This window comes from Anguilla anguilla, chromosome 19 (assembly GCF_013347855.1).
Source record: "Anguilla anguilla isolate fAngAng1 chromosome 19, fAngAng1.pri, whole genome shotgun sequence".
In the NCBI taxonomy this organism is placed as follows: Eukaryota; Metazoa; Chordata; class Actinopteri; order Anguilliformes; family Anguillidae; genus Anguilla; species Anguilla anguilla.
Genome location: NC_049219.1, coordinates 11,615,375 through 11,627,726, shown reverse-complemented (window position 1 = coordinate 11,627,726; position 12,352 = coordinate 11,615,375). Strand labels below are relative to the sequence as shown.

Sequence of the window (12,352 nt, the reverse complement as noted above, 5' to 3'; positions counted from 1 at the left end):
GTGGGGCACTGCGTTCTGTGGGGCACCCGCATTCTGTGGCAGAGGAGTCACTGCGCCCAAAATAAAAGCGTTTAAATAAAAGCGAGCGCCCATCGCTTAGGCTTTACTACCTGTAGAACCCCCCCTTAACCCCCCCACACCGTCAGGATCACATACACCAAGGCTGCTCAACCCTGTTCCTGGAGATCTACCATCATGCAGGTTTTCACTCCAGCCCTAACAAAGCCCCACCTCATTCAACAGCTAGAGATCTCACTGAGCTGCTCATTAGTAGAATCGGGTGTGGCAAATTAGGGTTGGAATGAAAGCCTGCAGGATGGTAGATCTGCAGAAACATGAACGGGCAGCCCTGACTTACACAACCGAGCTAGTCTCTGGCCTTTTCCCCTTTACACATGGCGTCTCTTTCCGCCTCGTGTACCTTCAGAGCGGTTTGTTTTTTTGCGTTTCACGTGCGGCTGAGGTAACACTCTGTTCCTGCACAGAGGCGCTCGGCTGAAGAGATAAGGGCCCGCTTTGAGCGCCCCATTTGCAGACCCGACCCGGGTCACGGTCAGCGGCCCGAGCCAGAACGGAACACTCGGCGGCGCGTCGGTTCTGTGCGGAGAGCGGGATATCTAGCCGTTATGCCGCCGGCACGGAAACAACAGCAAAAGCCTCGAGACTCAAAAAAAAAAAAAAAAAAAAGAAATCAGCTCAATTTGCTGATAATCCCTTTGTGTGATTTCCAAATCCCCCTGGCGAGCAGGCGAGATAACCCCGCGTGCCTCTGGGACATTAATCACAGCGGGCCGAGTCAGGGAGGTGAAGCCGAGGTGCGAGGCCTAATTCTGCAGAGCGGCCCAAAAAGGGGGGGGGGAATGCTGTTTCCCTCACCATCTTCTGAACCGGAGTAACCGAGCTTCCATTAAACCCACCCACCCAGGCCCGGCCCATTGTTCCACGGCCACCCATATGACAGAGATGCAGAGCTATGCATGAAATTAAATCAAAGCATTCCTCCCAGACATACAGTACATGTGCATTATGAATGTATTCATTGGTTGCTTCTGTAGAGTATTGTTTGACCAGTTCTATTTTTAATGCACTGGAATTCGTTGTCTCTGCAAAAAATACAAGTTGTTGCTCACATTACAGTCCTATGTGCTACACTGCCTGCTGAACCAGTCTCCTAACAAGCTCACATACAGTACACAGTTATTAAAAACCTCATAGTAAATATATATATATATATATATATATAGAGAGAGCATATTCTATATTTTCACAAAAGAGAACATGGATCACAGTCTCCTGGAGCGGATCCTCGTACCTTTGAAGCCCAGCTTGACCCTGGGTATGGTCTGCTTGACGCAGTCCGTGGCGGGCAGGATGCAGAGCAGCGTCCCCAGCAGACACGCCCACAGCTGGGCAGGGCCGACGGGCCTGGTCCCGGTCCTGGCGCTCGAGCGGCGGCTCGCTGGGTCTGTTTCCATGGCGAGGACGAGCAGCGGTTTGGCCTGAAGTGAGCTCTCCACTGCCCTGCGTGTGAGAGAAACGGCAGGTTAAGAGTCACACGGGGCGAGCTGCTGCCCCCTCTCTATGCTGGGGCGGGTGTGCCTGTGGGTTTTTGGGGAGGACGTCTTATTCAAAGGTTGCAGGAGTCACCCGCCAGCGATGGCTCATCCGTTTACCGCGGAAACCCGAAAATCCCAAAATCTCAGCCAATCGGCCGGCCGGCCGGCTTTCCCCACCCCCCTCCCTTTTCCTGTTATCGGACGAGCTCAATTCCGAATTAGTTCACACCCCCCCCAAAAAAAACAAACTGGGGGCAGCTGCCGTTTCGCCCACCTCTCCGCCTGGCGTTTGCTCATCTTTCCCCCGCTCCCGTTCTGCTTGTCATGCTAATCGCCGCGAGCCGCCGGGCAAGAAGCTCTCAGATTGGTTAATGATTATTTCCGCCATTCTTCCCCGAGCGATTCCACCTTCATTAATCAGCCAACCGGCTTTGAACTTGCGGGCTGGAGGGAGGCAGTGATGACGCCTGCCGAAAAAAAGCGGTAACCCTTTTACTTCGGGGTCAGGGTCCGCCTGAAGACGCATCGCTCTGGAGACGCGGCGGAGGCTTCATGAAGTCCTGGAGGAGGCTGCTTCTTTTCAACCGTCCTTTTTTCCGAGCGGCCCTCTCCGCGCACATATCCAACAAACAGCGGTTATAAATGACCTGGACCCAGAAACCCCCCCGTTCCGCTACCTCTTTCCCACACATCCCATGGATCTGAGCCCCTCGCTCAACTTAAACTGTCTCTGCCAAAACAAATGAATCTGATAAAGGCGCTGTATCATCCCAAGGAGGGTCTAAAGGGTGCCCCAACCTTATTTGGTCAGATGCAAAATGACAACTCAGATGCAACTTGATGCATTTTAACCAAACATTTTGCAGAGAGTGCATAGAATTGAACACACACAGCAACTCTGTGGAATAAGAATCCCCTCTTATTACAAAATAATTGTGAATATACTGAATGTGTAAAAAAAAAAAAAAAAAACACAATACAAAAAGTAATGCAGAGGGAGACACTACATAGCTAATCAGAGAGGTCTGCCGAGGCCAGTTATTCTGTGAGGAATGCCCCCGCATACATAGAAAGATACTGTATCAGCCCTGTTTACATCTACAGTACAGAGGCCTAGAGAATCAGTGTGATTGTGATGTCACTGTAGTGCAGGCCATGCTCCGCGCCCCCTAACCTGTGGGGGCTGTGGCTGATAAGGCAGACGGCTTGTTTACTGCAAGAGCGGTGACGTATCGCTAGCATGACGCCGATAAAACCCAAATTCAACAGATAATGCGTCACACACTCACCTTGGGAAAGGGTGCGTGTGTGTGCGTGCGAGTGTGTGTGTGTGTGTGTGTGTGTGTGTGTGTGAGAGAGAGAGAGAGAGAGAGAGAGAAAGACAGTGTGTGTATGTGAGAGAGAGAGAGAGAGAAAGACAGAGTGTGTGTGTGAGAGAGAGAGAAAGACAGTGTGTGTGTGTGAGAGACAGAGAGAGAGAAAGACAGAGTGTGTGTGTGAGAGAGAGAGAGAAAGACAGAGTGTGTGTGCGCGCATGTGCGTGAATGTGTGTGCTTGTGTGTGTATGCCTGCATGTATGTGGTAGGTTCTGATATCATTACATGACTTCATCCAACTTTATTTTACCAAGGTAATTTACCTGATTATACCTGTGGCATGTCTTCCAGAAGGGTGGATGAAAGCTGCAGAGGACCCACCAGCACACAATGTGACAGAGATTGTTCTCACAGCATCGTCAGTCTTTCAGATGCACACGCAAAAGTGTGCTGCTCACTGAAGCTTTCTGACCACCCCAAACTAAGCAGGCTGTGTGTGGAACACTGCATTCCAATGTCAAGAGTGTACACTGCTCAAAGCAGGGTTACACACCAGGATTACCCGGCCCGCTCCACAGGGTCTCTAACCACCGGCTCCTGCAAGCCCGACTACCGCGTCTCCAACGACCCAGCGGAGTTAACGGCAACGAGGCCCTGTCAGGAAAAAAAATACAGGCGGGAAAAATTATTACCGAAAGTCACTACCGTAACCATGGCGCCCCGAGGACTACCGCACGTTACATTATATCTGCACGACAGGCGGTGTGTTTTATGCTTAGCAGAACCTCTCACCCAGAGCGGGGAATATGCTCACATCCAGCATTGACCATTTACACAGCTAGGTATTCAACAGGGCAGTTAGCGCTTTACCAGCCATGCTAACTGGCTACCCCCAGATACTCAAACCAGTAAACATCTGGTTAATATAGACCAGTGCCTTAGTGCCAGGGACAGACTGCCCTTCCGTGACTGCTGCTCTAGGAAGAGATCAATGGCGCTGAATTGATAAGTGTACAGATGCATGCATAGCTAAACTGGCCGTGACCGGTGGGATATGCGTTTAACTGGGCCTCAGGGCGTGGCCAGTGAGAAGAGGTGCCATCTAACTGTTTTCTCCCCCTAAGTCATCCTTCCAAAACCATGGGGGGGTAACAGCGTGGGCTAGCGCACCCGGACGGGGCTTTGGGGCTTGCGTTGCATTAGAAAGCGCAGGCGGCGATAGGAGCGCGCGCGGGCTGGACATGGCGGGTTCTGGCGAGGCGTCTGAAGCACGGCGGGGGCCGAGAGCAGCTCGAGCGTGCAGCCGGACTTTTCTGGGCCCTAATGACGCGGGGTGCCCAAAGGGGGGATCGGTGGATTTTGGGGGGGTAAGGACAGCGTAAAAAAGCCTCTCCATCAGGCACGCATACCGAGCACCGCAGAGTTATTGCTCACTCTGAGGTCTAAAGGGCAAAGCAACATTCCGCTACTCGGAGACCTCGCGGAGCAAAGTGCTGCTGTACCTTTGGCCTTGGAGTTCAAAAAGTGGGCTCAAAAAAAAAAAATCAAGACACTGCGGACAGTGTGGAGAGACTCGACCAATAACATGCATAACAGAGTCGACAATACACAATATACGATATACAGTGAGTCTGGAGATTCATTTACAAGCAAGTGCACTCATTTTTCCCCTGAAAGATTACAGTGAGATACTGAAACTCTTTTTAAAAAATTCCTCAGAGTAGCCTCTGGACTACCTCAGATTAATCCCGCAATCTAACGGCAACAAATAATCTAAGGGGGGGGGGTGGGGGGGAGAGATAAGGAATCGGCAGGTCTGGGCGTGTGCAGTGAGGGACTGAATCGAGCTCATTATCGGCCTATATTCCCTGATGCAGGAGTGCACAGGGGAACGCATTAGGCCGGTTGGTTCAGCTCTGTTTGTCTCGTGTTTGTCTTGGCCACGCTTAATCTTCCCTCTCCCTCACTGCCAAGCCTGAAAAAACCCCCCGGAAAAAGTCCCAACACTGCAACTATTTACATGTTTACAAGCGCAGGCGAGAGTGCACCAAAAGCACAAAACCACAGTATCTGAAGCGTTTCAAACCAACGTCGAGATGTAGAAATGAAGCCGTCAGACGATGTTTGAAACGTACTAGATATACAATCGCAATATATAAGCACTGTTTGACATGCCTGTGATGCTGGGACTACCCACTTTCATAAAAAAAAAAAATTTGATTAACATCAGATATAGCTGCTTTTATCTGATGAAGTGCTGGAGTTAGGGCTCGGAAAGACCACCGTCAAGGCGGAGGGGGCTGGGGTGAATTCGCTGAGCCAGATGGATTATTTTTGCAGACGGCCGTAATTTGCTATTCCCTGATTTGTAATACGCTCACCTTGATTTAAGAGCGTGTGGCGTATGTCTGTGCCGCTGTTTGCGTAACCGTGCCGACGACGGGGCCCCGTATGTAAATTTCAGACCCTCCGAGGGCCTCGCTGTATTTGTAAAAGGGTAACCTCCCACCGTTACGAAATCTACGGGTTAAAATGTCGCCCATCGCAATTTATTAGAAAATTCCTCTCAACACTGAGAAAATATTGGTGCAATGCCTTGCCTCGGTATTTAACGACTATGGAGTCGCGATCCACGATGCCGCTTGGAAGAATAAAAAGTTAAACGAGGGAAATCGAGAGTCTTTTTGGCAAAGCCAGTGGCATTTCAGCACAGTTTTATCAGACTTTGAAGCCATAATCTCAAACTGCAGACAAAACAAAAAACAGAGTAAACAGACCAATTATGCGTTCGGCCTCCATAAATTACAAACCGCTGTTTCTAATTTCGTACACTTTCGTATAAAAAAATAAAATACAGAAATACAAAAGGAGAGACTGCCATCTGCGTGCTGTGAAATACTCTTGCAAATGACAAGCTGCAAATGAAAAGCAGCCCACGGAAAACATATTACATATTAAGAGTTTTCTGACACGCAGAGGAAGCAAATTATTCATTCGGCCTTTTAATTACATTTGCCCGAGACCAGAAATAGGAGCAGGGTGCATTCCCCGAAACACACGCACCATCTGGAGACGATGCGTCTGCACTGCTTTCCAAGTCTTTCAGCATTGCATTGTGTGTAGGGGAGAGAACTAGGCCTCCATTTACCAGTTTGGCATAGGCCAGGGGTGTGGATAAATGCCACATCTGCAGGGCTGGTGTATGCAGGTTTGCAGGGTCAGTGTGTGCAGGTTTGAGTTCTGACCAATCACGGTGTGTTCATTTCTGTAAATGACTGCACGCTCTCATCGTGATTCGCTCCTACACTGAACCCCAGGATGACGCTTCAGCGCAGATACGCACCACAGCCTGCAGCTCATGATTTAATCAAAATGTCTGAAATTAATTACTGGTGTTAATGTGTAACAGAGAGCAGAAGTCCTCCTGAAATCCCAAAGCTCATCTGCTCGCATCGTGCACTCCCAACAGAGAGGCCTGGAATCAAACTCCCACCCACGTAGTTACTGGTTCCAAACCCAGTTTTTTAATAATAATCATTTTTTAATAATAATACTACATATCAATAATCATCATCATACACACACACACACAAAAGAAAACCATTAGAGAAGCAATCTTAAATTAGCTTTATATTTACATATTTACAATTGCTAAATGTTCAAAAGTATCTGAAATTAATCAAGAAATCCAAGCAATTCCATGCTAATAATGAACAACAATGGCAGTTTTGTACAATGTTGTGCAAGTTCAGTGAAGCTGAATGTATTTCAAATGTCAATGACTTTGACTTCTGAGCTAAGCTGGTCTCTTCCCCCATGAAACCCACCATAATTGGATAGGCAATTAAATCCAATGTCAGGATGCCCTTTTCTTGAACTGTCATCTTGAACTGAACTGTCTGGATGAACTGCCATCTTGACAGTTCAAGACGACACTCGACAGCCTGATGTAATTTGGCTTCAGCAAGTGAAGCTCAGTAAATAAATATCAGATCCCTCCTTGCCATTTAAACAAAGCTGTCAATTGTGATCCCAGATTGGCGATAAAAGGAAAACACTTCTCTTCTGCGTGGGTGTAAACCACATAATTTAAGGGTACATTTTTAGCCCTCAGCCATCTTTAAAACGAAAGACTGTTTTCCAGCTCCTCTTACCTACGTGAGCCCGGATAAACACGGCAGGGACTCTCTGATGTCGGATGGCCTCATACGTGGGGGAATTCCACGGAGCGGGAGATCCGTATCGCAGGGTTTGTGTCACGCTCATCAGCGCCGCTGATTGGCTGAATCCTAGGCAACGCTTGATCGTCCTGGAAACTTTCACTGATGCCATTAGCGGCGCGTGACGAAACGGACACGACCTAAAGCTTCACCCCTTCTATTGTGACCAGGCTGAATATTGCCCATTATGTCTTAATTCCCATGTCAGATGGCACAAGGGCATCCCGCCACTGAGCCTTTAAATTCTGGAACAAAAAAAAGAAGGGAAAATGGAGGGAGAAGTAAGGCTGTGTCAGCTGTCACTTTCTTGAAAAATACAGCCTTTTTTTTTTCTTTTTTAAAGAACTGCAGTTCACCTTCCGCCCACTAGCAGCAGCACGTTGTATTCCGACAGATCAGCGAGAGCCAGAATTCTAATTGCTTGCTTTGACAACAGCAGAGACCTGGATTAGAACCCGTTAGAAAGTTCAATCTCATGCGTAATTTTAAAAATAATCCTGATAATGAATTCACGCCGTCGCTGTGTGAATAGCTGTTTAAAAAGCTGTTTGCACAAACAGGGGCGGCGCTCGAGATCCACAGGCTTCTCGTCTTTCTTCCAAGTAAAGTCTTAATGACTTAAGTGGCCCCGTTGAATGAATCGGAACCTAAATCATCTATTGTGCCTGGTGTCAATTCATTAAAAGGCTGTTTTCAAAGGCATCTCGATGGCCCTCCCAGCAACAGAAGTGGACACTGCTGCATGAATGCAATTCAGGCTCAAGAGAAGAAAGGCAACCACCAACCTTGCCTTCAGACCCACAATATTCATTAATTTCGGGGTCCCCTCCTCAGTCCAGTTTTTTGAGCCACCCTTCAGTGTGACAGGAGCTTCAGCACAAATGTGTGACTAGAATGTTCTTAACTGAGCATTCTAATGCTGAGGTAACTCACTACTGGTAACTGAAAGCAGCGGAGTTCTAGAACACTGACCTAGAATTTTGAAAGAGAAAAAAAAAAAAAAAAACCATGCCCAAAAACCTACTCACGGCTGATCCTAATGTTCTACACAGATACTGAACAAATGAATGATATATAGATCTTTCCTCACTTTCCCAATTACATCAGTCATTCCATGCACAATGCAGAACAGACAATCTGCAGCACATCTGTAGACAATTCTACACCCCCCCCCCCCCACCAAAAAAAAAGAAGCCTTATGTGTAACTGCGAAGCAATGCACAGCTCCTCAGTAATAATACAGCAATATAGGCATTTAGCACATGCTAAAACCAACTTATACTGGATACATTGTTTTATTTTTTACATACAATCTAATTATAGAGCAGGATATTTGCTAGAGCACTGCAGGTTTAAGTACCCTGAGCTCAGGGGTACAATGGCAGTGCTGTACCTGGGATCAAACTTGCAACCTCAAAGTTTTACGAGACAGCCGATACGCTGCTGCCCATCCGCAAAGTAAGAACATGTGTACACACACACACACACACACACACACACACACACACACACACACACACACACACACACACAGGCCACATCAAAGTGCCGTTCTGCTTCAGGGGGGTCTGGGGATGGCGGTGATTGAAGGGCAGCCAATAATTTCAGGAAACGTTACATACGTTTCCAGAAATAGCAAGTCTGAAGACAGCACGCCTCATCCGAGAGGAGATGCGGGACCTCCATCAGAATGGCCAGGAGAAACAGCCAGGAAATGAGACGCGTCTTCGCAATCACGCCTCGGGATACGCAAGAATTCCTCGCTAAATATTCTATTTTTTTTTTAATTCAACCAATCGTGCGGCTGCGAACAGGACAGAGGGGAAGAAGCAACAGACATTTTACTTGTTGTTCTTACCGAGTGGCTGAAAACTGCGTGGGTTTATTACACGTTTCAAATTCATTTGGCTAAAAGTGAAACAGGATCACGTTTCAGGAATTACCATAATTACTTGGTGTTTTCTTTTGTTCTGCTTTTTAGACTGATTGCTGAAACGCATTACCCCTCATTTATTTGCTTTTCTCAAGTCTGAAAGGAGAAGCGGGATTTATGCTAAATATGCATGAGGGGGAGAACAAAAAAAAAAAAAAGATCCACAAGCTGCACCACAGCCCTCACCTTGGTCCTCGGAAGACTCCCACACTGAGGGGACCTGACACAGGCCGTTTAAGGGGGGCACGCGATTGGGATGCAGGCTCATGCCCGTACCTTTCTCTCAGTCATCAGCGCGAATTGAGCAGCCCTGTTAAACTGCGGGGTGTGAGCGAGAACCTTTCCATAAACTGAGCCGCTCAAAGAGACAGGCCGTCCCGGCCGCTAACCTCAGACAAACACTCAGGTGGACGGACGTCTGGCTTGCCGGCCAGACCCTTTAAAAAAAATAAAACGTGACTGATTTTTACACACGAAGGTGCAAAAGGGAGGTCGCCAGGTGTATGTGGAGACCTCAGATCACCTCTGTGCTCTGATACTGGTACTGAGGATTGAGGAAGACGCCACACAAAGACAAAAGCTGAAACAGTTTTGATTTTCACTACTTTGGTGTTTGGCAAAAAAATCTTCTCCACTGCATGTTCTGCGACTGCAGAGTGGGTCCACACTCTTCAAAGTATTCCTGACAACCAGATGATAAAAAACAATGATCTAACCCAAATCTCAAAGTTCAGGGGGATTAGCATTTGATTTATTACTAAATACTTCCACTGAATAACATTTTTTTTCATGATATGGTAGTTAAGTATGAAAATACTCCCTGAAAGTTTGACATATTTAAGACTGGGAGGGCACACCGATGTCAGTGAATCATCAGATCATGTCCTGATATATCATTGCAAATTCTTGGCAAACAGCCTGCAGTAACTAATAACATGTGGAATTTAAATCAAAGTAGGAAACCGTTAATCCACAAATCAATTGAAATCCCTTTTCACCTGCTGTAAGTGTTGAGACCAACGGAAATAACTATGACAGATGAAAATAATGCATTCCTTTAAACGTTAACTAACTTTTCATGATCATAGGCTACTCTTTGTCTATCTTACGATGATACAACTGTCTATGCTCACACTGGAATTTTATCAGTTTAAATTTCTTCGCGTACTTGTTCACAAGCCACCGCCAAACTTTATCTCCCCAGTAAAACTGTTCCATATCCAACCTGATACCGTTTAAGCAAAGCCAGATACAGCAGTAGACGCAGCGCAATGCTCAAAAACACGCTGAAATGCTCTTCAACTATTCTTCTTCTTACAAGAACCCGTATAGATTATATTTAGCTTTTAATAATTAGTAAATGAACTAAAACTGGAGCTGTTGTTCAATGGTCTTCTTTTTCAAATATTTATGCAAGTTTCCGTAAATAATTAAACAAGAGCAAAGATATGTCTTCTGTAATAGGTTTGTAGGCTATAACCTTGTCCGACAATTTCAAATAAACGAGCATACAGGCTACCTGTTTAATTTATCGCTACGGTTTAAAATAACGTGTAATGATTTTCAAAAAAGTTACCCTACCTGTATCTTCAGGCTGAGGTCGGGAGTCCTGGCACGAGTTTAGATGGTAGTTCCGGATAGCAGACAATTAACACGTGCAAATTCATACTCAGTTTAATTTACCGGTGTGTGAAGGAGCGCGCTATTTTACACATTCGCTATGACAAGAATAAAGGTGCACGTATCATAAGTCTTCAACTTTCTCGAACAAAAAAATAAAATAAAAAAATCTGCATATACTCGTAGTGATTTGTTTGTGTCTATTATTATGTTGAATATACGTTCGGACGCAGCCCTCGCCGCTTCTGGAGTGTCAGCGCACTCCTGTCTAGCAGAACTGCAGCTGGCCCAGAGACACAGTGCGCTGCAATTAGCGCGTGCCAAACAGGGAGGGGTCAGATTAAAACTGGTACGGGGTTGGGAAGATGGCAGCGACGTTTCCGACATTCTGAAATGCATTGCCCTCACTACATATATATTTGAATTAATACAGATAAGAATACATTTTTCTCTCTACATTATAGGCGGATACATTTATATTTTATACTTATTGCACACTGAGTAGCCTACTTCTTCTTGTAATGAGTAGTATAAAATATATTTCCTTTCTTGTTCTTCCTCTTTTTATTAGTTTTTCAGTTGGTTATATTGATGCAACATTGATTCATCTGAGGAACCATAATGCCTCTCAGTGTCTTGCATGACTAAACTTTTACCCCTTTAAGGACAGCAGAAGTTCAGCTAAAGTGGCCCCCCCTTGCGGAAATTGCTTTTCGGGTCATTGTAGTGCATCGTCCCTGAGATGAGGTGGAGAAAAAACAAATATGCCATCTAACATTAGATGAAGTCAGAGAATAAGCAGCTTCACCTCAGTGCAGCAGTCCAACAGCCCACTCTGTTTGTTCATAGTTTCCTGCGGTTACCCGAGTTGAAACAGATGACATCGCTGCTCTTTGAGCAATAAACAAGGTGGGAAACTCACGATGTCACCCAGGAGACAACGAGGCATTCATTTCATTTTTTTATTTCATTTTTGTGTGTGTGTGTGTTTTAGACAAGTTTCCCTCTGGCATTTTGTAATCGCATTATCACATGATCCATTTTTCACAGCGAGAGGTTATTGCTGATTTAATTACTGAAACGTCTTCTAAAGTGTTCTAAATAGTGATGGCTTTTTTTGTCTCCTGTCGCAAATTTAAATTATAGGGAGCGCATTGCGTCATTTAATTGTGACTGACATTTCCATGGCTCTCTCTGAAACAGCTGTGGCGAGGATGACTTCACGCTCTAAAACAGTAACGCAGTCCACCAAACGTCTGCGGATTAACAAAAATTAAATTAAATGCTACTGTTACTTTAAAAAACCATTACCGTTACCCTTCTGAATTTCCAGTCCACAGTGGACTATTATTATGTTAACTATTATTTTGTATGGAATCCAGTGATGTATCATACTTCATTTTTGTAATAAAATTATGTGACAGCTTTTCCAAACATTTTAGAGCTCCGCTTTTATTGGCGAACTCCTGCGACTTAATAAAGATGTGTCTGTGCTGTATGTGTTTCAAAATTAGGCATTCCAGAACTGTATGAGTCAGAGAGAATGCTGCAGAGTGTTTGCTTGGATTCCTTTTACACTGGAATAGCTGTTATAACTGAGGAAGAAGGAGCCACACACAGTGTAAAGTGTTAAATCAGCTCTTACAGAGTACAAATTGTCCCAAATGGACTCACGTGTACTCCGTTGAATTAACTCTGGATATTACT

At 45.8% G+C, this 12,352-nt stretch overlaps 1 protein-coding gene across 3 annotated transcripts in view; it reads right to left on the bottom strand.

The window, feature by feature from the left end:
* The window catches only part of sema3d (sema domain, immunoglobulin domain (Ig), short basic domain, secreted, (semaphorin) 3D), a 132,074-nt gene that overhangs the window by 19,670 nt on the left and 100,052 nt on the right, over positions 1-12,352 (bottom strand). Inside the window, exons 1-2 of one of the 3 annotated variants that reach the window (XM_035401878.1) lie at positions 10,607-10,935; positions 1,313-1,521 (exon numbers count right to left, since the gene is read on the bottom strand). In XM_035401878.1, coding sequence (XP_035257769.1) covers positions 1,313-1,475 — 163 coding nt within the window. In that variant the 5' untranslated portion in view covers positions 1,476-1,521; positions 10,607-10,935. Of the gene's footprint in view, positions 1-1,312; positions 1,522-3,195; positions 3,296-10,606; positions 10,936-12,352 lie in introns of those variants that run through there. The other 2 variants (XM_035401879.1, XM_035401877.1) reach the window with 2 other exon arrangements.